Source organism: Suillus discolor (genome assembly GCF_016758755.1).
Source record: "Suillus discolor strain FC423 chromosome Unknown F5147scaffold_10, whole genome shotgun sequence".
In the NCBI taxonomy this organism is placed as follows: domain Eukaryota; kingdom Fungi; phylum Basidiomycota; class Agaricomycetes; order Boletales; family Suillaceae; genus Suillus; species Suillus discolor.
In genome coordinates, this window is record NW_024541257.1 from 741,256 (window position 1) to 764,006 (window position 22,751).

General features: G+C 48.7%; 7 protein-coding genes across 7 annotated transcripts; 4 read left to right on the top strand and 3 right to left on the bottom strand.

Annotated features, from left to right (window-relative positions):
- Window positions 1–1,760: 1,760 nt before the first annotated feature.
- Window positions 1,761–2,537, bottom strand: F5147DRAFT_758998 (uncharacterized protein; the record flags this gene model as incomplete). Its single annotated transcript, XM_041440424.1, has 2 exons — window positions 2,194–2,537; window positions 1,761–1,955 (listed from the first exon to the last, which is right to left on the bottom strand). Exons 1-2 carry the CDS (start codon window positions 2,440–2,442, stop codon window positions 1,761–1,763), a joined length of 444 nt encoding a protein of 147 aa, XP_041296481.1. The 5' UTR covers window positions 2,443–2,537.
- Window positions 2,538–2,906: 369 nt separating this feature from the next.
- On the top strand, window positions 2,907–4,358 carry F5147DRAFT_679277 (uncharacterized protein). Its single transcript, XM_041436243.1, has 6 exons — window positions 2,907–2,929; window positions 2,990–3,123; window positions 3,177–3,207; window positions 3,261–3,594; window positions 3,655–3,929; window positions 3,981–4,358. Exons 2-6 carry the CDS (start codon window positions 2,990–2,992, stop codon window positions 4,146–4,148), a joined length of 942 nt encoding a protein of 313 aa, XP_041296482.1. The 5' UTR covers window positions 2,907–2,929; the 3' UTR covers window positions 4,149–4,358.
- A 171-nt stretch (window positions 4,359–4,529) lies between these two features.
- Window positions 4,530–9,259, top strand: F5147DRAFT_679279 (uncharacterized protein). Its single transcript, XM_041436244.1, has 13 exons — window positions 4,530–4,778; window positions 4,842–5,006; window positions 5,065–5,148; window positions 5,197–5,303; window positions 5,353–5,655; window positions 5,705–6,050; window positions 6,113–6,320; window positions 6,371–6,587; window positions 6,640–8,079; window positions 8,133–8,229; window positions 8,283–8,368; window positions 8,420–8,550; window positions 8,604–9,259. Exons 1-13 carry the CDS (start codon window positions 4,565–4,567, stop codon window positions 8,899–8,901), a joined length of 3,696 nt encoding a protein of 1,231 aa, XP_041296483.1. The 5' UTR covers window positions 4,530–4,564; the 3' UTR covers window positions 8,902–9,259.
- A 560-nt stretch (window positions 9,260–9,819) lies between these two features.
- Window positions 9,820–10,500, bottom strand: F5147DRAFT_650144 (uncharacterized protein; the record flags this gene model as incomplete). The annotated part of the gene is made up of 2 exons (XM_041433420.1): window positions 9,820–10,313; window positions 10,356–10,500. The coding sequence occupies 2 exons, from the start codon at window positions 10,498–10,500 to the stop codon at window positions 9,820–9,822; spliced, it is 639 nt and encodes a 212-aa protein (XP_041296484.1).
- Window positions 10,501–15,148: 4,648 nt separating this feature from the next.
- Window positions 15,149–18,084, top strand: F5147DRAFT_679292 (major facilitator superfamily domain-containing protein). The gene is made up of 17 exons (XM_041436245.1): window positions 15,149–15,531; window positions 15,585–15,603; window positions 15,655–15,677; window positions 15,731–15,848; window positions 15,908–15,943; window positions 15,996–16,055; window positions 16,107–16,367; window positions 16,420–16,644; window positions 16,692–16,773; window positions 16,827–16,963; window positions 17,013–17,096; window positions 17,148–17,218; window positions 17,271–17,296; window positions 17,351–17,360; window positions 17,412–17,556; window positions 17,609–17,638; window positions 17,692–18,084. Exons 1-17 carry the CDS (start codon window positions 15,403–15,405, stop codon window positions 17,769–17,771), a joined length of 1,536 nt encoding a protein of 511 aa, XP_041296485.1. The 5' UTR covers window positions 15,149–15,402; the 3' UTR covers window positions 17,772–18,084.
- Window positions 18,085–18,195: 111 nt separating this feature from the next.
- F5147DRAFT_679296 (NADH-binding subunit of NADH:ubiquinone oxidoreductase) lies at window positions 18,196–20,080 on the top strand. Its single transcript, XM_041436246.1, has 5 exons — window positions 18,196–18,446; window positions 18,507–18,670; window positions 18,735–19,524; window positions 19,575–19,705; window positions 19,752–20,080. Exons 1-5 carry the CDS (start codon window positions 18,270–18,272, stop codon window positions 19,978–19,980), a joined length of 1,491 nt encoding a protein of 496 aa, XP_041296486.1. The 5' UTR covers window positions 18,196–18,269; the 3' UTR covers window positions 19,981–20,080.
- A 757-nt stretch (window positions 20,081–20,837) lies between these two features.
- Window positions 20,838–22,225, bottom strand: F5147DRAFT_679299 (protein-tyrosine phosphatase-like protein). Its single transcript, XM_041436247.1, has 2 exons — window positions 21,682–22,225; window positions 20,838–21,622 (listed from the first exon to the last, which is right to left on the bottom strand). Exons 1-2 carry the CDS (start codon window positions 22,060–22,062, stop codon window positions 21,299–21,301), a joined length of 705 nt encoding a protein of 234 aa, XP_041296487.1. The 5' UTR covers window positions 22,063–22,225; the 3' UTR covers window positions 20,838–21,298.
- Window positions 22,226–22,751: the final 526 nt, after the last annotated feature.

The window sequence follows — 22,751 nt, forward strand, 5'->3', positions numbered from 1 at the left end:
CCAAGTGCGTCAGAAGTTGAGATGGGAGGGAGCTGAGATCGTTGGAACCAGTGTGGCAATGGAGGCAGTGAGAATGAGTCAGGTGTGTTGCTAGGACCACGGTCCAAAGGTACAAGCGATGATGATGCTGATGATTGTGATTCTATGCGGGGGGGCTGGTCGACTATCATTTCATCTGCCACATCGACAACGGCACCATCGTCCACACTGCGAGTATCGACCTCGACTATGTCTCCATCATCATCCGTGCGAGCATCGTCGTCAACTGTAGCCGGTGGTTGTGGGTGCTTGGAAATATTGAAATGTTCCAATGCAGCAGACGCAAAATCTTGCCCTGCATCCGCAGTAGAGAAGGCATGATTGAAGGCTGGATTTGTCCGCCACCAGCCATGAAGCTCAGGCCACCAGGGAAATTTTTCGAGCTTTGTATCTGATGGAGACATGGTTCAGACAGGCGCAGATCAACAGCAGCTGAAACTTACCGATCAAAGACTTGATCTTTGGATCTTCTTGCAGCTCCGCATATGTCTTTCCTGCTCCCGACTGTTTGAGGTCCTTGTTAAATTCGTTGTATTTTTTCCTCAGTCTGAGACATCTGATCAGTGATTCCAGTGGGAAGATGGATGACGCAGGAACTAGATACTTACGTGCCGAAACAGGTTGAAACTGGTTTTATGAATGCCTTGGGGTCCTCCTTGAAGAGTCGTTGAACCTCCAGATCCTCATCGTTCGAAAATACAGCTTGTGCGACCTGTGAATACACAACATCTCTCGAAGTACCACTCTGCTTCTTCTTCCGACCTTGCTCCTTGGCATCCTTTACAGAATCAGAGAAAAGCTTGATGCGTGCGTCTTCATTTTCCTTGCACCAGGCAAGTAGGCGTTCAGTACGAGCACTACGGACCCCCTCCCAATGGATAGTACACTTCTTTGAGGTGTCCGTACCAGCAGATGTATTGGTTCGACCTCTTTGATTGGATCGTGACATGATCCAGGATATTCCTACTGACAGCGATTAAGAATCAGATTAAAGCTTTAGCAGCGTCGACACCAGCAGCAACGATGTTGAGCACGCTGGCAGGGCAGGTCGGAGTTCAAAACCTGCCGTATCGGCAGCATCCGAATTCACCATGATTTTTTTCAAGGTTCGACTTTGAGAACCGCTAATGCGCGGACTCTTGGGACACACGGACTCGTGGGACCATCTAGTAGTAATGCGGCAATTGTACTGTTCAGCTCCCGGTTCCCGTGAGAATTCTTGATTATATAAGTTTTTCTGACAGTAACGCTTCTTGATCAACCTCACGTTCAATGTCCAACTCCCTCGTATTCCCAAACACGAAAAGTTACTGGTCACGAGTCTACGATGGCATTGGAGTCCAGATATTCGACAAAGCCAGGACCCATGAGAATCCTGAGAATTCTCATGGAATCAAAACTGGCACCCGCTGTATCAACACTCAACGCTTGTACGGCGTAATCCAGCCTTCCTCGATTTCTTTTGCTTTTGAGTGTCTTCAGGCAGTAGTGAAGGGGGCAAAACTACTTGGGGTCAGTTTTACTGGCGAAACTCTAGGCTATATGTAGACTATGTGTACGACATTCCTAATGAAGACATCAATGCTGCCTCCATCCATCCTCGCCATTGTAATTACCTCAACCTCATGTATAATAGCCTGCGGTATTATTACTTGTTCGACCCGATTCAACTCGTTGAAATCAAAAGCATTTCCCTCCAGCACTTCAACTTCGTTAATGTTCTAAACTTCTCCAGTGTTGATGTTCTTCAACTTTTCGAGAGCCACAAATTCGGCAGCGACATTGCCAGGCGACATACTCTCTGAACCGACAAGGAGGTCATCTGCATCACGAGGCTTGATCAACAGTGGGGATGCCCACGCAACAGATGCTTCAAGATCCCGTGCAGTCTCAAATCTCAACAGCAATCCCAACCTCTTTTGTTACGAGTGTGCATCTGAGCGTGTCGACGACGGGTTGACTTCCCAGTCTCTGCGGCTTTTATGGCGCTGTGGTGTCGAAGGTTCGCACGAATTTTGTCGAGTGTCTCAAATGTCTCAAGTGAGAGCTTACACCGTCGCGTGGATTGTGTTGTCGAGATCAGAGAATATGCGCTCTACTTTGCCTGCATGCCCCACAATTGAGAGACAGCGGGGTCGCTGGTCTTTTCCGTACTAAATAGGTGCGCTGCTTGACGTAGAGGAGCAGTTGCATTTGTACAGTGCTTGATAAGATGGCTCGGTAGGTTGTTGTCACGACTTGGATTCGAGCACCTGATAAGCTACCAGCAGTGTCTCCGCAATGTTTGCATTTCCAGTAGTAGCTATGTGAGTTGTTCGGAACTTGTTCCAGGCGCTCAAAATTGTTGTTGATCAGTGACGGGAGAGGGCGTCCTCCAGGCTCCAGCATGCACCATCTTGCCATAGGGAAGTTGATTTTTATGTTCGATTGAATTTAAAATCAGATCTAAGTTGCATCTCCGCGAGTCTGGAGTTCTGCCAAGCTTTGTCACCCTCCGCGTGAGTTTTTCCAATAAGACTACCAGGCAGCTGTTGATCTGACGTGGCCTGTGGTGACCGAATATATGATGCATGACCCGTAATAGGCCAACAGCCTACCGCGACCTGCCCCGTTAGGCCATGGAGATAATCTCTGCTCATTTTTGGGCGAAGTTCGTGGTAATCACAACTCATTTTGAGGAGGGGCGATAACTCTCCTCATGGAGAAACCTTCATCCCATAGGGCCATTAATAATACACTGATCCTAATTAACGAGCACTCTCAATCGTCACGTTATCCAGACTTCTTCTCATATGCCGTTTCCTTATTCCCCCGGCAGCAATGTTATAATTGATGTATGCTAATAGTTATTCCTAGTTTCCCCTTTAGCCCGATAAATGTGCACTGGCAGGTGGCATGCTACTCTTTAAATTTCTCGCCTTGGGTTTCAAGCTGACATTGAACGGTTAAGATGCTACGCTCGACTGTCCTCGCTTTCGCTGCTCTTGTGTCACTTACTTTGGCAACCCCTTTAATATACGATGGCCGTGCCCCCTTCAACTATACCATTGAAGACCTGGACAATTCTGTGGACCCATACTTATCGTAAATATCGTCTCGTTTGCCGCTTCGCCAAACGTGGGTTAACTTCGCTTCAGAGTAGTGAAAGGCAGTATGAATGCCTCACATGTATGGTTGTATCCCACTTGTTGATGATCGACTACTAAATAGCCGATTCGCAGTATACTCAACTCCTTGGGCACGCGCTCAATGCTACCCCATTGTGGTCACCCGATCTGTGGTCTCCTGTAGAGCAGCCGATAACTGTTTCGATTGACAATACTTCTATCTTTGTCCCTGGAAGTGGCACGCCTCAAAACGGTTTCCGCAGGACGGATCTCATTGCGCAAAAGGATGGGAACCATACCGCCTTGAACGCTATTGCCGATGTAGGAACCACTGTGTTCCACGTATCCATTCTGGAGGAGTTGGAGAAACCTTTGAATATGAGCCATGAGTACCAGATCGTCTGGATTGAGCCTAATGACGGAAGCCACGTTTTCGAAATACAGCTCGGTCAGTGTTACATGATGCCAAAGTTGTTATATCTTCCCCCCCTGACACACCCGGATATAGGTTCACCTTTCACCATCCCTACAGGCATTGTACCTGTCTCTGATGCTCGATTTCTGAAAGTCCGCAACCATGCGCTTGACCTTCTGTTTGAAACACCTTTTACTCCCTACGACTGGCATAACTTTGCAGTCCAGATCGACTGGACGAATCTTACCCTTGGCGTCTTCTATTCTACCAATGGAGAGCCACTGAAGGCTGTCACTGGCCTCGTGGAGAATTCGAGCGCTTCACCCGGTGCAGCTGGCCAAGGCGACTATCATTTTGGTGTACTGAAGGTAAGTAAGCCACTGTATGACTCGATAAAGGGTTGTTGAATTGCAAAGTAGCTTCCACTCGCAGATCCCAATGAAACAGCTTCGCAGCAGGGCGATGTTGTGCATTTCGGTATCCAGGAGGGTGATACCGAGGCGCTGACATATTCGGGTGTATTCATTGAGAGTATCACTGGAGGCGTCAGTGCAGGATATGGGAAGACTATCGCTCCAATATCTTGAGAGGGCGTGCTTGGCCTAAAGTCCGACAGGTTTCGGGAGAGGACTAGAGCTGCAGGAGCGCTGTTGGCCATGATTGTCTGATGTTTGGCGCCTAGATGCTACGAGAATATAGTTGCAGAAGGGTATGAAGTAGACAGTGTAGTACGAGCCATAACGGTAAAGCAACATTTCGGCACAATACTTTCTCAATTTGTTTGTGAGCCTCTCGACTTCATGGCATGGTGTTGGTACCGGACAAATGAAGTCAAGGACATGATAAACGATAAACGATGTTAAATTGGCTGATCAGGGCAACATCAGAGTTACATAATTATGATGATGGTCACTGACAAAGAACTAGGGATGGTTGCCTAAAATGGCAAGCAATAAACACCTTGTCGGATTGATTCATCGACGCGAACAACGGGCTCTGGGACATGCAATCAACAGTCCCCAGGCGTGCGTCGACGCTAAATTCTGCAATACCATTATCTCTTGTAGGTTATACGGCGGACCTGTACTCGGACTCGCGCAAACACGGCTACCAAGGACCAGTGAGAAATGTCCGCTTACACCGTGCAACAACCAATGGTGGAGGGACGATTGCGAAGAGCGACGATGGTTTGAGATGCGTTGTTGCGGGACGAGAATGTGAGCCACTTTTCAATATTTTGTGTAGCACGAGATTGACGCGTCATCCAAAATTATTGTTAGCCTTGCGCATCTTGCGTCTGTCTGATCCAGAAGATGTCATAAATAGTGACCACAAAGCCTCTATTGGTCGCGGTGGGCATCGTATTGAAGCGTCACGGAATATATGGGATGGAAGTGGCTTGAAGATTGACAGTGCAAGTACTGATGTTGCCTGGTGCCATGGCAGTAAGCGGTTACAGATACTACAATGTTCAGCGCTTCATTCCCATTTCCTCCTCTGAAGATTATAACAACAAGATTCTCACAAGCGCGCGGAATGGGGACCTCATTATGTGGGATCTCAACAGAGCTGGTAATGCCAAGTATGGTGCGTAGACTAGTCTGATATCAGATTCTACATCTCAAATACCGTTAGAAAGGAAGACGAAGTTTCATATCCGTTCGATTCACAAGTTATCCTGTTCCACTATAGTTCCGTACTACTGTGTTACAGGTTCTGCTGATGGCGATATGCGTGTCTGGGTGTGTACTTATCGTGTGCCGGCCTCCTCGGTAGCTCACTTTCGCGTAGGATCTTCGGGATATGTCGAAGTCCATCATGAAGATCCACCATCCAACCTCTGTTCGCTCTCTTGTCTTTTCACCATGTCTATCCCATCCCCTTCAAGCTGTTGTAGGTCTTGACAACGGATCAATATATCGCTGGGATCTTCAAATGGGTCAGAGAGGTCAACTCGACAGGTTACCCGTCGCACATACAGGTCCAATTCTTGCATTGGACTGGTGTAGTACTCCGGGCTCCAATAATGCCGGGGATGTTATTGGTGCCGATAGGAGCTGGATAGTCAGCGGAGGTTTGGATCACACTGTCAAAGCACGTTGGTTTTTTGCACTATTGCGCTACGTTTACTCATAAGCATCAGGTATGGGACCTTGCTACATCTGGCACGTCCGTTCATATTGCGCATCAGCCTACCTATACCCTACATCCGTCATTCCCTGTACGCCGAGTACTCTGGCGTCCTGAGTTTCCCTCCGAGATTGCACTGGTGTCCAATGAGGACTTTGGCGGAGGGAGTGGCAGTGAGCTATTAGCCAGCCCTCGACTGCAGTCCGCAACTCCAGCGTTCATTAATGCCTCCAGTTCTGTCACTAAAGACAAGGATCCCAAAAGTAACGGTGCAGATGCTGTAGAGATATGGGATGTAAGACGTGGTTGGATTGCTAAATGGACTGTTGAAGTGAGCTTGTCGGAGGGGGGTGTGACCGGTATGTATTCAAATCACGTCAGGTCTCATTGAAGTAACCACATGGGTGCCCCGCATCTGCAGATGCCATATTCCGTGACTCGCATGGGCTTTGGGTCCAGCATGCATCTGGAACATTTGCTCAAGTTGACTTACGTAGGTCTGTACGCCCTATTGATGCCGTTCCGCGCGTGGCACTCTCTTGGAATGTTGGTGTCGATGGGGATACCGACGGAACATTAGCTTTTGTCTCAGACAGGAGGGCCAGATGGGAAGTGCCCTACGACGATATGTTCGTACTCTCCACTTTATGTCGCAGCTGTCTTCTCATTTGTGATGCAGTCACCCTGACAAACGACACGTACTTTCTGAACGAAAGCTCAAACTAAAATGCCTTGGTGACAAGCCTCGCATGCCCGTTCTGCAGACTATGGGTATGTATGTACGCGGAGGGCTTCGTGATACGGAATCTGTGGGGTCATTTGAACACCTGGCAAGAAAGTACCTTGTCGAGTCTGACGGGAGAAACAGGACCGCCGTTTGCAAGGTAAACGCCGAGGTGAGTGCTCTTTCTGTACGGGGCGTGTCTATAAGTGAACAAATATCCATAGGCGTCTATCCAAGCAGGAAGCGTGCACACAGCACAAGTATGGTTGCTACTTGGCTCTCTGCTTACCGACGTCATTCCGGAGTACATTAAACCTTCACCTCATTCGGAGAAGAACCATCAGTTTCCTGCGCACCTCACGCACTCTACTTCAGCCCCTGCTGCCATCCCTACACTTAGCACAAGATCTGGACCACATGCTTCAGGATCCACCTCAAAACCCACCTCATACCGTGCTGCCTCGTCAGATTCCGTCTCCAAGATGATCCAACAGACACGCCCCACTTCCACTTCCCCTGCTCAACCACATATATCCAGTCAAACATACCCTCAACCTCACTCCGAAGACAAACGCTCCACATCGAAAAACAGCAGCGGAACCTCTGCATCGAGAGAACGTGAAGGGGAGCGAGACGCCCTGCCCACAACTAAGCCACCCCCTAATTCACGAAACTTGACGCCTGCATCGTCTACACCCTCATCGCCTCGCCACATACCTACTTCCCTTCCGCCAGCGTCAGCACTTCCGCCTTCGGCAATCATGACGCCTGCCACAACTCGTCGTCCATCAGTTCTTATCTCCACCGCGGCACAGGCACAGGGACATGTGCGGCGGCCGTCTGTGTATAACCGCGCGCCTACAGCCCACAGCGAGAGCCCTAGTACACCTAGTGTCAGTGCGAGCGACCGAAGCCTCCGTCACGTAGGTGAAGGCGCCCTGGATGACTCAGATTCGTCAGACGGCAGTGAAAACTGCGCAGTAGTGAGCGCCGATGCCCAGGATAGCCATAGTGAAAACGAAAGAGATGCACCGCCTGATATCCCTCGACAAACCATATTATCGAAGTCGAGGAGTCTTAGCATGGGCCGTACAGGCCCAGCCCATCCCAGCCCACTCTCCAGACTCGCTGGGCAACGTTGGACAGAGGATGAGGATGATGATAGTAAGGAGCATGAGGACGACGAGGCCAGTCCGTCGCCTGGATCGACTGATACTGACGGCGAAGGACATAGCGGCCGTGACTCGGAGTGCAGTACCAGACCACGGAAGGTCAAGGTAAAAGCAGTTTCTGTGGCGAAGATACGCTCCAGAAAGAACTCGAACGCCAAACGACTGAAGAGTCGCACGCGGAGTGCCACCGTCGCTGTTCTTACTGCGTCACTACCATCTCCTGCGCAGCCAGCGTCTGAGAGTTCTCATTTGGTAAAGCAGGCAAGCAACAGCAGCATTCGCACAGTCACAGTCGGATCCGGCCGCGAACAGGAGCAAAACAATGGGCTCATACATCGTGATGAGGATGCCTCGCAAGCGGACGCGGATGATCATCAAGCCTGGCGTGGTATGACTGAATCTCGACGTCGTATTGTAATGGAAGAAGAAGCTCAGCTTCGCGAGGCAGCATGGCACGCATTAAAGGAGGCAGTTGAAGAATTTGCAGAAGCGGTAAGGGATAATTTGAGGTGGTCTCACATAATATCTGATGGAACAAAAATCAGGGTGATGTTCAGATGTGCGCTATGCTGGCGCTCATTGCAGCGAAGGAACTGGGGATCAGTCGAAGGAGAGGCTTGCAATTCTTAGAGGCATATATTGGTAAGCTTTGATGTTTGTTTGCCTGTCACGAACGCTAAACCAATACTCGCAAGAATTACTCACTCGCCTCCGACTGCACACTTGTGCTGCGTACTTGCGTAAATGCAGCAATTTCGAGGATGTTTCAAATACCACCAAGGTAGGTCCTGTTCAGCTGGTGGGCGGGAACGGTGTTGAAGATAAGTTTTAGCTCGAAACCATCATTTACACTGCCTGCGGACGTTGTCGAAAACCTATCCTTCTTTCACGCGCTCGAACGGTGACTGGAGCTCACGCATTATGTACGACATGTAAAAGTGCAGTTGTGAAGTGTTCGATATGGTCAGTCAAAGTACTCTATGTTACTCCGCACGCTGAGAACTCATCACCATCAGCCATCTTCCCGTCCGCACACTACTTTTCCAATGTTCTGTTTGCACGCATGGTGGCCACCAGGAGTGCTATAGGCGATATCACATGGGGCGTCCGATGGTCGATATCCCAACCTCTTTATTGACACGTGGGCGTTCGCTGATCAGAGAACGAAATGGTGATGGTGAGGAGGGAGAGGAGGTTTCTTGCTCTGAGAGCCGGGGGGAGAGGACACTGGCGGGCCATCTATGTGCAGCTGGATGCGGGCATTACTGTTGGGCAACTGTGGGCGGGCAGCTAGGTGCAGAGGAAGCTTCCTGACTAGTCGCTCTAGGGATTGCTTGACTCCACATGGTTGGTTTTTCCGTCGTAAATTTGGATCTTAGTCTGTTGCGACTGCAAATAAAATTTGCCAGGTGGCAAATAAATGGCAAATTTCGAACGCAGCAGACTGTACGCTATCCTGCAATTCGTGATTTGTATTGACGATCAGGCGGGAACAGGGCTGGCAACCGTTTGCAAGCTGAACATCGAGGTTAGGGTTTTCCTCGCGTGAGGTATCAGTTAATTTTGTTGGATCCTTGTTTGTTATCCGTCGGACCTGTGATGGACACTATCTGGTACCTACTGGTAATCAGTTTCTTGAGCAATCTATCCGGTTCGTCACGACCTTTGAAACGCAATTCCCGCAGCATCACCCAGTTAAGAATTTACAATTTTGGATCTGCACTCATGTCATGAGCTCGATACGAGTACAGAGAAATACAATTAATGTTGAAGTAGCTGTGTTCATGTTCTAAGATACATATGTAACTCAAAGACTGCATCTCCGTTGGCAGCATGTAGCAGTGTTCTGCCGGTCAGTGTACGTTTATCAAAGTTAACGTACGTTCAGCTGCGAACTTTCCCATGAATGCAAGTGAACTGAACCCGTGCAGTGCCAGATGTCCTGCTTGGATATTAGATAATCATGTCTGATTGGACGACGAAGCAGGAGTGAATGTTCAAAGTGCCGCAGGTGACACGGTGCGTCGACGATCGCAGAATGGATAGTACTCGACTACTACTACTACTATAACATCTGGTAGCACCACTCATTTTCTGAATCTACTCGTCAAGAACATCATCAACTTGAGGAAAGTCTGGATCATCAATTCCCTCTGCATCTAAGTCAAGAAGCTCGTACAACTCAAGCTCAGCATCTAAACCTCGAATAGCGACTTTATAAAAAGATCCCAACTATTCCTCCGCACGAGAATAGTCGAGTAAGTCATTGATAGCAATGCGGGAGAATGAACCACCGGCACTGGCAGCACCAATGGGGACTGAGTGCATTGATTCTGTGGCGGAAATCTCCTCCTCCTCCTGAACAGCTCGGATAAGGTCTGCTGCAACATCACTTATCCCTCGCCTCTCGAAAGCGAGGCTGCGTGGCTCCCGTTCGCTGCTTTCTCCTGATAAATCATCACCAACTGCATGAACTACTTGAGTAGGCTCTGCTTTGTCAGTGGCCTCGGTGTCACAGTACCGGCGTTGAAGCCGCTTCTTGACCACGTCATTGCGTACATGCTCTTCGTGAACATACATCTCGAGTTCTGCCAGAAGGGTGAGTGTCTCAGTTGAGAGCCGATTGCGCCATTTTGTGAGGATTGCGCCGAACATGCTAAACAGGCGTTCACAAGAAGCGTAATTCGGGCAAATCGAGAGAAGACGTTGGGCAACTCGTCCATTGCCTGCTCACGCGCCACACATTGCTCATAGAGCCTTGCACACACCACCTTTGCCTTTCCGCTGACCATCGAAGCTGGGTCTTTGACAGCATAACCTGGGTGCTCCACGAAGTGATCCCACCACCATCCTCGGTTTGATCTCTTGCCGATCTTCACCATCGAGTTGGCGTGTCGAAAGTCGGGAGTCCATCTTCGAGTTATAAGCCTTAAAGCGTGCCCTTGAACCGAACACATGAAAACCATGCGTTTATGTGAGTAATGATATGTGAAGTGGCACGAGGATAATCAAAGATTCTAGCATTGACCAGATATAGTATAGTTCGTTACAGTAGGACCAGGAAACTCCTGAAAGTCGTGTTCAGATGAACGTCGACGAAGTTCGCCAGCTTTCCCACCCAATCCGGTCAATGACCGTGACCTTGGTTCACTGACCGGCAGAACACTGGCATGTAGGGTGCTTCATCCTTACTTGAGAGCTGAGTAAAAGGCTTTCCGTGTTTCTAAAGGCATGTGTAACAGGTCGCGGTGAGTATTTTTTGTGGTAGAACATTCACTATAACGAGACGGCTAAGTGAAGGGTAGTTGAGGACCGCGGCATGGGTGGCATTACTAAAAGACTCACTGAAGATCCATGCACGTAAGCTGGACTTCGTAGCTTCATCGCTTGTGTCCATCCCATATTTGTACGATTCAAGGGCTTCTCCAAGTCTTCCAGCTTTAAGGAGTGCAAAACATAGCTTCTCGTTGGCAGTTTGCCACAATGACTCAAGCTCCCACCCGAATAGCTGCAAAAGAAGTACATTTGGACATGAAAGGGATGTTTGGTTGCATCATATCGACATACCACGGTGAAAACCTTGCATGCAGAAGGAGTGGCTGATTTAGCCAAGAAAGTGCTAGCCTTGACAGCGGCAGTGAAGTGCTCAACAGCTTCATTGTGGTGCGCGTCATTGAAGGCAATGGTTCCCAGTTGAACTCTCAGACTCGCCTGATATGCGAAGCGCAGATACATTAATGAACACACAAACACGAGTACACGATGCTTACCTCCACGACACGACAAACGAGGGGATCGGCATTTGGATCAGTAGCCAGCTGTTCGACACAAAGCATTGCCTCGCTGTGTTCATTTGCGTTGAACAATGCGATAGCCTGAGACCTATAATGAAGCACGGAGTACGCAGGAAAAATTCAACCTACCTTGATCAAGAAAAGGAAAAGAGTAGCATCTGAATTGCCGACCGTAAACGTGAACGCGAGTTCAAAGGCTGTTCTCGCGTCCTCGACAAGCTGTTTTCCACACAGGGCAATACCTTGGGCGATATAGCCTGCCAACGAGGGATGTATGGTGAGGGACTATGTTACGATCGAAGTTAGGATAATTGTATGAGGGCACGATGAGCTGTCATCACCTTGATTGCATCCTGAAGCGCACAGTCCCAGTCGGATCTGCGCGCCATAACGAAAGAGCGATTAGCATAGGACGCGTAGTTGTTGGCGCCGGCGTCAATATTTTGGGTCAGCACCAATTCAGCAGTAGATAAGACCTCTATCACGCGCGTATTGCGGGCAGTCTTGGTGGTGACATTGGTCTGAACCGTGACGACAGTCTGAATTGCGACGACGGTCTGGCGGACAAATGTTTTGATTCGTGTTGCATAATAGAATCGGGGAAACATGCCTTTGAATCAGAACCTTGATCCTTGGAATCAAAAGACGCGTTTTGAGATGGCGAAGGGGCGGGAATTCAACAAGAAAATACCTTTGGCACCAGATCTTTTGGACCGTCTTCTGAATCAGAGCATAGAGCCTCCGAAAAGACGCGTGATGAGATGGCAAAGGGGCAGGGAATCGTAAAAAAGTACCTTCGGCACCAGATCTTTTGGATTATCATTTGGCAAAGCGTCCTCGGGTATTGCCCACTCTGAAATCTTCTTATCGACACCTCCGCTGAGGATGCGACTGCCATCGATGGAGAAGGTTACGGAAAGCACCAAAGCACAGTGCTGGAAGCTGGCGATGGTTCGCTGATCTGAGAGGCACCAGAGACAAACATGGTTGTCGTAAGATGCAGACGCAACGAGCGTGCCAGCAGAATTGACGACAATAGCCTTGATAACGGTAGCGTGACCTATCCAGGGTTCACCGACCTGTTTCCAAGTCGATATATCCCACTCTCGTATGGTAGGATCTTGATGATCGCCGCCTGTGAGAAGGCGTGTTCCGTCGGGAGTCCATGCCTAGTGAGAAGTTCGTTTTACGGTGACCCTTGAACTTTGCGACACACTGCCTCTTGCCAGATTTATAGATCTCGATTTTCTCCCTTGTCGCAATCCCGAGGAGTGTGCCAGACGGCGAATACCGGATGCAGCGAACTAGACAACTAGACTTCCTTGCACCTGCCATGTCCTCGTGCTCACAAACTTGGTCGTTCCGTCATCTAAACCAGTAGCCAGAACCGCGCCGTCGGGAGAAAAGTCTAAAGATAAGATGGTCGCAGAGTGGACTTTGATGGGCTGGGTGAGTGATTCTTCAATTTCTCCGTCGGAGGCGATGAGCTCTCCTCTCGTATCACCGCTTGCTATCAATTTCCCATCTCGTGATACCGCCAACGCATTCAGCGCGCCACAATGCCCCTCCATTTTCTTCAACACTTCGCCCGACTTCAAGTCCCACAGACAGAGCGTCTTGTCTTTTGATGCAGTGATCATACGCCGCCCATCTGGCAAAGCTGCCACTGCGTTTATGTTGTCTGTATGATCTTCAAACACTCGAACAGCTGTGGTGTTTGGAATAAGCACCATTTTACACGAGGTGGGCTTGGTGTAGGGATCGTGGGTTTTGTGCGCCGAGTCGCAGAGGTGTAGCACAGATGAGTCGGGAAAATATTCCCATCCTCACGATACCATGTAACACAAATTTCAAGGGTTAACTTGACACTCGAGGTATGATAATCTTTTAATAGGCATTTTAAGGCATTCGCAAGGGGCAACTTGTCAGCCGGCGGCATTACCCGACCATGGGAATTTTCTATGTACTAGTTGCTCGATGGCACGTTACCTGTTACTAGTATGATCGCGCGGAAACATTTCAGGCCAATCCGATTTCTTCTCGCCCTGACAGAAGGCACACGACTTACAACTTAAACCTGACACAGTACTAACCGTTAGTAAACTAGCGTAGACCCTACACACGCTGTCACTTCTTGGTATGTAATTAGATGTTCATGATACCTTTCTCGTTGACTAGTATGCTTGAAGCAATTTTCCAAGTATGTATGAACTTATTGGTATAGCAGGCTTCACAAGGGCAGGTTGGTATCATACACGTATCCAGGGCTGACTGTTACAACAACATATCTAGATTAAGGTGTCCTGCATGCATTATGGCGTCGCGATCTGGGGAAAAGAAGACAGCTTCCAATTCGCCTCGTATTCAGGCTGTACCTCAGACGATCCAAATGACTGTCTTACACGAAATCAATGCGCAATCATACCTCACGAAGTGTGGCATCTTGCGGTCCAAAATATCGTATGTACTATTCAGTGCTCGAGGCCATTACTCTTTTTCACATACATCAACGAATTGACCGTTGTGCTAGAATAGGTTGCGCCCGTTTATATCGACCGCCAGCACCCATTCTCATTCTGCATGTTACCCGATTGAGCACACACTCCTTTCCCCATTTCCCTGACTCTCAAGTGTGATTTCACACCAAGTTCATTTATGGAAACATCACTCCTGCGGCACCTCGCGCTTTTCGTTCAACGAACGACAATAGCTGACTCGGGGACGACTGGATGCTTACAACGTGTGTTTGTTTATGCTTGCATTTGTTGAACTGTTCTTAATCCTGTCTGGTGCAGTGCTGCCTTATATCTTATCTACTCTCGTACCGTTGATCTACGACCTGTCCACGATTTGTTCCGTTCTGCGCTGATCAAGTGATTCCCTCCCTTTGGAGCAGTTTCCATGGAGGCGATATATCAGGCCCGAGGTGACCTCGTAGTTCTTTGCGGGCACAGCATCACGGATACATTTTGGCATATACATTACGCATTTCATGACCCTACTCCCGCGGTTTCCGCTCTCTCGTTTCAGTGGGCTGTGTCTTGTTCTTGGCTGCAGTGAAACATTGTTAGTACGTATGTCAATTGTCAAACGTTTGGAAGATGATTGAACGATCTACGGGCAGTGTTAGGTCTTCTCTGAGACGGCTCTTACCAGACTTGTGTCATTCTTCCCCAAAAAGCATGATGCTATAGTCTCAATCAACAGTGAAGAACGTGTGCGCAGTACTTGCAGGCTGCAGCCTATGTTTTGCAGCCAATCTGAATCGCGATAGAGCGGGCTCCCGGCCCTGTTATAGCCACATAGCAACGTAGCTCCATAGCCCGTGTCACATGCTACTACGTGACATCAGACGTTCAAAATACTGTCAGTAACGTTCACCACTCCGGAGCACCCGGCTTTTTTTGTAGATCTTCCAAGATATCGGAAGATATCGGCCAGTGATATAGACGTTATGAGCTTAATAAGTCACCTCGGATATCAGTATTTTGATCTATCTATAACACATAGCAGTATGCGAGGATTGCCAGATTATCATGATCAGTGACAATTACTCCGCAGATCAAGCTGCAGATCAATCATGCATGCATGCTTCTCGGTCGTCAGCATAGCTTCATATTTGAATTTCTAACGCATGTGTCATATGCGATTTGTTGCACACTGATTCGGTAATTTTCTGCGCGGCAGTCTTGGCAGCACATGGTGACACTTTATTATTATTAATAATATTAATGTAGCTCCCAATGTGACCGTAATTCTCCGATTCATAATTTACGTTCTACTGCTTGCAAGGCAGGCAGCGCTTGGTTGAAGCTGAAAACTTCATCGGAAATGAGGCGGGGAATTATAACTGTGATTACAGACGCGTGGCACTATACTGCCACCAGCGTATATCACTCACGTTTGCGCTTCGCGACAGCTTAGTTGATCCTGGGCCTGAGCCAGCGCCACACTTAATAAAAGCCCAGCCGAGTAGGCACAAATATTGCATCATTGATCCCTTTCCTATCTGTGTACTAGGATGTCTGGTCAAGCAGGAAGCAATGATACTCGCCAGAGAGCTGCCCTCGAGGAGTATGAGCAATCTGGTGAGGGCAGGCCCCCTTTCATTCTAACATATGCCGAGGTGAAACTACTGGGTATCGCTGGGGTGAGTGCCATCAGTGTCGTGTCTGCGTCTACGTAAACTTATCTGTCGTCCAGGTTGGCTTTTTCTTGGATGGTAGGTACTTGATCCTTCTCGAATGCAAACTCTCATATCTTTATGGAACAGCTTATGACTTGTTCATCATCAATGTAAGTTGCGTTATTTCATATGGTGGCGTATGGGACTAAATCAATCTGCACAGCCCGTATCTACTATGTTGCAATACAGGCTTTACCCGGGCGGGACCATGCCCGCCAATCTGCAAGGATTATTGAAAGCTTCTGCCAACATCGGAAGTGTGATCGGCCAGTTTCTGTTTGGTGAGCTGCGTAATACATCATGCTTTATCACGCTCCATACTAATTCCATAATGATATAGGATACTGTGCTGATGCTTTCGGGAGAAAGGCTATCTGTCAGTTCTTTACATTTTTCTTGCTGGCACCCGTATTCATGTGCGTTGACAGATGGAAAAGAGCTTATGCTCATCATCATTGCAACTATCCTCTGCATTTCTACACCCACAGGTATGTCTTTGATTCTCCATTCGCATTTGCTAGCGCTAAGCTATTACTAAGGCTCGCTCTCCCCCAACGGATGCCTTATTTACTTGACGATATTTCGTATCTTACTTGGCGTGGGTGTCGGTGGCGATTACCCCATGTCGGCCTCCGTGACAAGCGACCGTGCCACAATCCGTAAGCGTGGAACCATGCTCGCATACATCTTCGCGAATCAAGGATGGGGTAGCTTCGTGGGGTCGCTGGTGACTATTATCGTTCTGGCATGCTACAAGCATGTCATGAATGATGAAAATGAGACATCCAAGGTCGACGGAGGTGCGTGTCATGTACTAGTTGCATGATGTTGCTGATCGACAGTTAACTCCAGTGTGGAGGATCGTCATTGGATTGTCGCTCATTCCGGCCTTCGGCACACTCTACCAGCGTTTGACCCTCCCAGAGTCCACGCGTTACAAGAAGTCGCAGGAGGCAGACGTGGTTGAACAGTATGATTTGGAGAAGGACAAGATGGGGGTCAAAGCTAGTGTTCATACTGAATCCGACTTGAACGTAGATAGGGGAGCTCCCGTACCAAAGAAGACTCACGTCCTAGGTATGGTTCCTTCTCGAATCTCTTCCTTGGTCTCATAGATATTTTAGAGGTCATCAAGTACTTCTCCGAATGGAGACACCTGAAGATACTCATCGGAACTTGTTCATGCTGGTTTCTACTAGACGTCGCGTACGCCGGGTCCCGATCATCGAATATGTTTCGTTCTAACATGATGGTGCTAGTTTCTATGGGATCAATCTGAACACAAACGTGGTGCTTTCTGAAATAGGTTACGCCGGCAAAACAGGCACGCCCTGGGAGAAGCTCTTCAAGGTCGCTACGGGAAACATCATCATCACCGCACTAGGATTTGTGCCAGGTACATGTATAGTTCCATCTCCCTTGACATGATCACTCACTTCGAAAAGGCTACTACGTGACTGTGCTCACCATCGAGAAGCTCGGCCGCAAGACCATCCAGGTAATGGGATTCCTGATGGAAGCTCTCTTCTGTGGGTCGTTACAAATACTCTAGAGGAATCTCTGCTGATGGCGTGCTGCAGTGGGCATCTTGGCTGGGAAATTCTATAGCTTGAGCACTGCAGCGTTCATAATAAATTTTACGTTGCTCCAGGTGCGTGACAGGGGTTTGATGGAAGATCTTGACTAAATCGAATTTTATTCAGTTCTTTTTCAACTTTGGAGCCAATGCGTGAGTTCTTTGCTCAACTAGAACATACTCCATTCTGACTTGACCATTGCGTAGCACCACCTATGTGCGTTGTCATGCACGTTTGCACGTCAGATACAGCTGACGGAACTCACAGTGTTATCCTGCCGAGGTGTTCCCCACCCGATACCGAGCGTTTGCACACGGCATGTCCGCGGCTTGCGGGAAAACAGGAGCAATCATATCCGCTCTCGTGTTCAACTCCCTCACAGACAATATCGGTACACCTGCTGTGCTTTGGAGTACGTCGTTAATTGACCAATGTGTGCTAGCAACTCAATTTTTTCCCCACAGTTTTCTTCGGCTGTTCAATTCTTGGTGCCGGTACTGAGACCATAGTTTTATTCTGCGACAGTGACTGACAAGTTCATTTGCAGCTTGTACTTTCCTTTTGCCCGAGGTCGCTGGTCGTGACCCAGATGCGATCCTCGAAGAGGAGCTGAGGGAGCAGCAGTAATCTCTGATATTGTCAACACCATGTACTTCACATTTATTGTCCTGGTTTGTTCTTTTAAGAGTCGTCGCTCACGCTATCCAATATTTAAGGGTAGCACTTCTCTCCTTATCTATCGAGTACTACAATAAATCAGACAAACGTCGGCGATGTTTGCCTGCTTCCTCGTCTACTAGCTATTTGCGAAAAAAGTTACAACAGCCAGTATCTAATACAGTCGGTACATACAGTATTGTAGCGCAACAGAGCTGCTAGTAGAACTTCATGAAAATATGTCCATCAGGGTTTCTCGACTATCTGAAACATGTCGCATATGTCTGACCCACCGAACAGCGAATCGTATCCTCAGGCTTTTGATTCGACGGACACGCCCGGGACGGTCACACACGCTGACTAAGCCACTTCCACTCAATTTTGTCAACAGCAATAAACACATATCGTTCCGAACTCGAAGGACTTGGTTCAGAGTAGTCACCGCCGACGACAGCGACAGGCTCAAATATGCTCAAAGCCTCAAAATCGGTCGCTAGAATCCAGCGGCAAGCCAATATTTCAATCAGGCGTGGTCTTGCAACTGTTGCTGACCCGCCTGTTCGCCGATACGGCGGTCTCAAAGACCAGGACCGCATCTTCACAAATGCATATTGTAGACATGACCATGGTATCAAGGGCGCCTTAGTGAGTCTAATATCCTTATGCAACTGTTTCGTGTTCATTTTGTCTGGCTGTTTCTGATAGTCTCGTGGTGACTGGCATCGCACGAAAGACATCCTTTTGAAGGGTGACTCTTGGATCATTCAAACAATCAAGGATTCAGGGCTCAGAGGCCGGGGTGGTGCCGGATTCCCAAGTGGTCTCAAATGGTCATTCATGAACAAGCCGGACTGGCAAAAGGATAAACGGTATTTGTGTTCTTGAATTGTAACATTTCGTCCGGTTCGGTACTCACTTGTCGTTTTTGCGCAGGCCCCGCTACCTAGTTGTCAACGCTGACGAGGGAGAACCGGGAACCTGTAAGGACCGCGAGATTCTTCGTGGTGACCCACACAAACTGGTGGAAGGGTGTCTGGTTGCTGGCCGCGCCATGAACGCAACCGCAGCCTACATATACATTCGCGGAGAATTTTTCCAGGAGGCCTCTCACCTTCAGCAAGCTATCGATGAGGCGTACAAAGGTGGATTCATCGGCAAAGATGCATGCGGTTCCGGTTACTCGTTTGATGTATACCTCCATCGCGGAGCTGGTGCATACATCTGCGGCGAGGAAACTGCGTTGATTGAAAGTCTCGAGGGCAAACAAGGCAAGCCCCGACTAAAACCACCTTTCCCCGCAGATGTCGGCTTGTTCGGATGCCCCACCACTGTTGCTAATGTCGAGACTGTTGCGGTGGCACCTACTATCTGCCGTCGTGGTGGATCTTGGTTCGCCAGCTTTGGTCGTGAGCGCAACCAGGGCACAAAACTCTTCTGCATTAGTGGTCACGTTAACAACCCTTGTGTTGTCGAAGAGGAGATGAGCATCCCGCTGAAAGACCTTATCGAGCGGCATTGCGGAGGTGTCAGAGGTGGCTGGGATAACCTACTTGGTATCATTCCTGGTGGAAGCTCGGTCCCAGTCCTGCCCATCGACAAGTGCTCAGAAGTTCTGATGGACTATGACTCTTTGAAGGACGCACAGTCGGGTCTTGGGACGGGTGCCGTCATCGTAATGGACAAGAGTACGGACATCGTATCTGCCATTGCACGGTTCTCTTCAGTATGGGCTCTGTTTTTCTCATGCTTCTATTATGCTTAACTTTCCACCAGTTCTACAAACACGAGTCTTGTGGACAATGTACGCCCTGCCGGGAGGGCACGACGTGGATGATGAACATGATGAATCGCATGGTGGAGGGCCGCGCTCATAGACGTGAGATTGATATGCTCCTTGAGCTCACGTAAGTTATCGCTGTACAGCTTTTCTTAACTCACTGTTCTCTGCAGTAAACAAGTAGAGGGCCGGACCATCTGTGCTCTTGGCGATGCTGCCGCTTGGCCCATTCAGGGCCTCATGCGCCATTTCCGCCCAGAAGTGGAGGCCCGTATCGATGCTTTCCGTGCTTCTCAAGGCGGTGTGATGTTTGGTGGCCGTATGATACACGACGCGGATCCAACACTTGCAATACCTGATAACCTGGGTGCCAACTTAGTCGAGCCCGGTGATAGAGTATGACCTGCGCCTGTTACTTAGCCTCACTTTGCCATGCAATGTACGGGATCACACTTAACAGTCACCAGGGATGGACCACAAGCGACCACGATGTCATGCGCAGGGTTGAAACTTAACTTGCTGACATGTGAATAACAGCTGCTAAAAGTACGTAATTAAGTACTACTGTCATGGGCAGGATGATCGGTTCTGCCAGAGCCGTTCAAGCGCACAAGTCTGGGCGCTAAGATGCGTTCTCCCTTTGCGACATTGACAGAGATTGACAGTCGGCCTTCGGGAAATGGACAAAGCTGTTGATTATGTGTTGGTTATGACAACAGCGCTCAGCATTCGTCACTGGGCCTACAATGTTCCAAATGAGCACATTTTTAAGTTCATGTTCATGTATGCATGTTGTGCACTTTGAATCAGGGGCTCGGTGGCTATTGGGTATGCCATGATAATAGGTATGCGGACGCACATTTTTGTTTCCCTATGCACCGCTGCCTGCGCAACTCTGGGCAGATCTGGACCAGCCTGGACCAACCTGGCCAGAGCTATGGAACTTTCAACTTTCAATGGCCCAGACTAACTCACGGTGGTCAGGCACTGAAACATTGCGAAGACCTCAATTATGGCGACGTGCACTATTGTTTCCACCCAGGTGCATTCTACCTGTCAAGGGGCTGGGAAATTCAGTCAATCATCAAATGATGGATCGCTCTTGTAGTGAGGTCGGTAATGATTCACTTTTAGTACGGATTCGAGTGTCTGATACATCGTTAGCATAAGAAAACATCTATGACACTGCAAATAAATTTCTCCTTATAGTATAGATTGTAAGTGGAATTTTTAAAACTTGATTCCAGATGTCAAATGTCGGCTGATAAGGCATGTTTGCCGAGGTGGATACATTTGTGAGTAGGTCCGAATTGTTTCGGTTGGTTTGTATAGCCGCCTGAGCGAAGTAATTTTTACAGAAATGTACAAGACAACCCGATCCCCTAAAATCTCACTACCTGAGGGAAAAAAACAAAGCGAAATGCTTGATGATACCCAGCCCAGCCCTAAGAAATCCAAGTATGGGGTATGCATGAAGTAAAGGATGTAAATGGGGGTATGGCGTACGTCTGGACAACAGTGCAGGATTGAAAAGCGAGGATAACAGAGCGACAGTGATGCGTATTGGTGAACGATGCTACGATGTATAGGAACGATGAATATAAGAGGATATGCAGGTAACGAAGAATCCGAGGCGTGAAAACACCTTGGTGTTTCGCAATAATTTGCGACAGCGATTTTGTGATTGATCATAACCATGCCATAACGATAGCAAGGAAGATCAAGAGACTGAAGTACTCCCCGATTTACAATGACCGCTATAACTCGTGCCCCTGGAGAGCTTTGGGATGCCTACGAGCGGCCTGACAACTGTAGGAGTTGCTGGAGGTGGTGCATAGGAGGTGTTGAACCTCCGCAGCTGTGGCGGCGGCGGCGGCGCGGACGCTCGCCATTTCTCTTCCCATGCACGAAGACCAGCAACAAAACCAGGGTTGGGATTAATGCAGGGTCTGCAACGTTTGACCAGAGCGTATGCCTGCTCATATGACATCCCGAGATCGTGGATGAGATAAGCAATGACTATGGCTGGAGAGCGCGAGACACCCTGTTGCACGAGAACCACCGATCAGGCTTGACGCTAAATAAATTTCGAGGGAGGCATACCTGCTGGCAATGCACCAGAACGTTCCCACCACTTCGCAGTGCGTTAGCAATATACTGGCATGCCCCTTCCAGGTGCGGACGAAGGTCAGCGGATGGCTTATCAAGAATGTCTATGCGGAGGCACCGGAAGCCGTCCTTTTCTGATATCGGAAGCCAGGGGACATCGAGTACTTGTACGATATGAGTGATATGGTTTTTAGCGAGCAACTCGCGATCCATCGTTGCAGACATGGAGCCGAGATACAAGAACCCGGGTTGGGAACTGGAGGCATGAGCCACGGATTGTATGGACTGGGATTGAAATGTAAAAGGAAGAATCTGGTGCATGGGTGTACAGATTGCCTCCATGATGTCTGGAGACATGCCCTCAAAGCGGATCATAATTTTGGCAGTACGAAGGGGGGAGATCAGTAAGAAAGTGATGGAGTCGATATCGGAGAGAAAATGATGATCAGAGTTCGAATGAAGATCTATATTACTGGCTGAACTCGGGTGGGATGTACATATAGCAGACGATTGTCAGTGGAGCGATATTAGGAGGATGGTGGAGTAGCATTAATACTAGTATTTAAAGGCTGCTCCTTCAGATAATCGATGCGATTTCCTATTTTGGAGTCAGAATTGTCTTTCTAATCTTGCCTCCGAAGTCAGTAGTCCACAGTCTGGACCAACAAACTCTGATTGATCCTCGTGATCACATCAAGTTTTTCTCCAAAAGGTACGCTCAGCGTACCTGGACCTTGATCACATCGAATCGAGGCCACCTCGAAACTTTAATTCGGCAGGCAATTCGATCATCGGTCTATTACATCTCTACCATGATAAAACCGTCTATCAGCGTCTAGATCCTCTCACTCCGATGTCGTAACTTCTTAGAGAAGCACGCCCGCGAATTTCAGTGATCCCCCCTCCCAGTATCATCTTTTTGCTTGTCTTTGATCACTTGGAGCCTACAGCTGATGTGCCGCGGAGTGGGCAACAGGAAGTTCAACGACAACATCTCTCCGCGAAAAGCATCGAGGCTGAACAACTAGGTACACACGATCCTCGAGGCTGGATACTCTCACTAA

Bases quoted from the DNA above. Each gene is read 5' to 3' on its own strand.
- F5147DRAFT_679277 (XM_041436243.1), top strand. From the start codon at position 2,990: ATGCTACGCTCGACTGTCCTCGCTTTCGCTGCTCTTGTGTCACTTACT. The intron at 3,124-3,176 runs GTAAATATCGTC...ACTTCGCTTCAG, and splicing joins TCTGTGGACCCATACTTATC to AGTAGTGAAAGGCAGTATGA. The intron at 3,595-3,654 runs GTCAGTGTTACA...ACCCGGATATAG, and splicing joins CGTTTTCGAAATACAGCTCG to GTTCACCTTTCACCATCCCT.
- F5147DRAFT_679279 (XM_041436244.1), top strand. From the start codon at position 4,565: ATGCAATCAACAGTCCCCAGGCGTGCGTCGACGCTAAATTCTGCAATA. The intron at 8,369-8,419 runs GTAGGTCCTGTT...GATAAGTTTTAG, and splicing joins ATGTTTCAAATACCACCAAG to CTCGAAACCATCATTTACAC. The intron at 8,551-8,603 runs GTCAGTCAAAGT...CATCACCATCAG, and splicing joins GTTGTGAAGTGTTCGATATG to CCATCTTCCCGTCCGCACAC.
- F5147DRAFT_679292 (XM_041436245.1), top strand. From the start codon at position 15,403: ATGTCTGGTCAAGCAGGAAGCAATGATACTCGCCAGAGAGCTGCCCTC. The intron at 16,774-16,826 runs GTACGCCGGGTC...TGATGGTGCTAG, and splicing joins TGGTTTCTACTAGACGTCGC to TTTCTATGGGATCAATCTGA. The intron at 17,557-17,608 runs GTACGTCGTTAA...TTTTCCCCACAG, and splicing joins TACACCTGCTGTGCTTTGGA to TTTTCTTCGGCTGTTCAATT.
- F5147DRAFT_679296 (XM_041436246.1), top strand. From the start codon at position 18,270: ATGCTCAAAGCCTCAAAATCGGTCGCTAGAATCCAGCGGCAAGCCAAT. The intron at 18,447-18,506 runs GTGAGTCTAATA...TGTTTCTGATAG, and splicing joins ATGGTATCAAGGGCGCCTTA to TCTCGTGGTGACTGGCATCG. The intron at 19,525-19,574 runs GTATGGGCTCTG...ACTTTCCACCAG, and splicing joins CCATTGCACGGTTCTCTTCA to TTCTACAAACACGAGTCTTG.
- F5147DRAFT_679299 (XM_041436247.1), bottom strand. From the start codon at position 22,062: ATGATCCGCTTTGAGGGCATGTCTCCAGACATCATGGAGGCAATCTGT. The intron at 21,623-21,681 runs GTATGCCTCCCT...CTCGTGCAACAG, and splicing joins TTCTGGTGCATTGCCAGCAG to GGTGTCTCGCGCTCTCCAGC.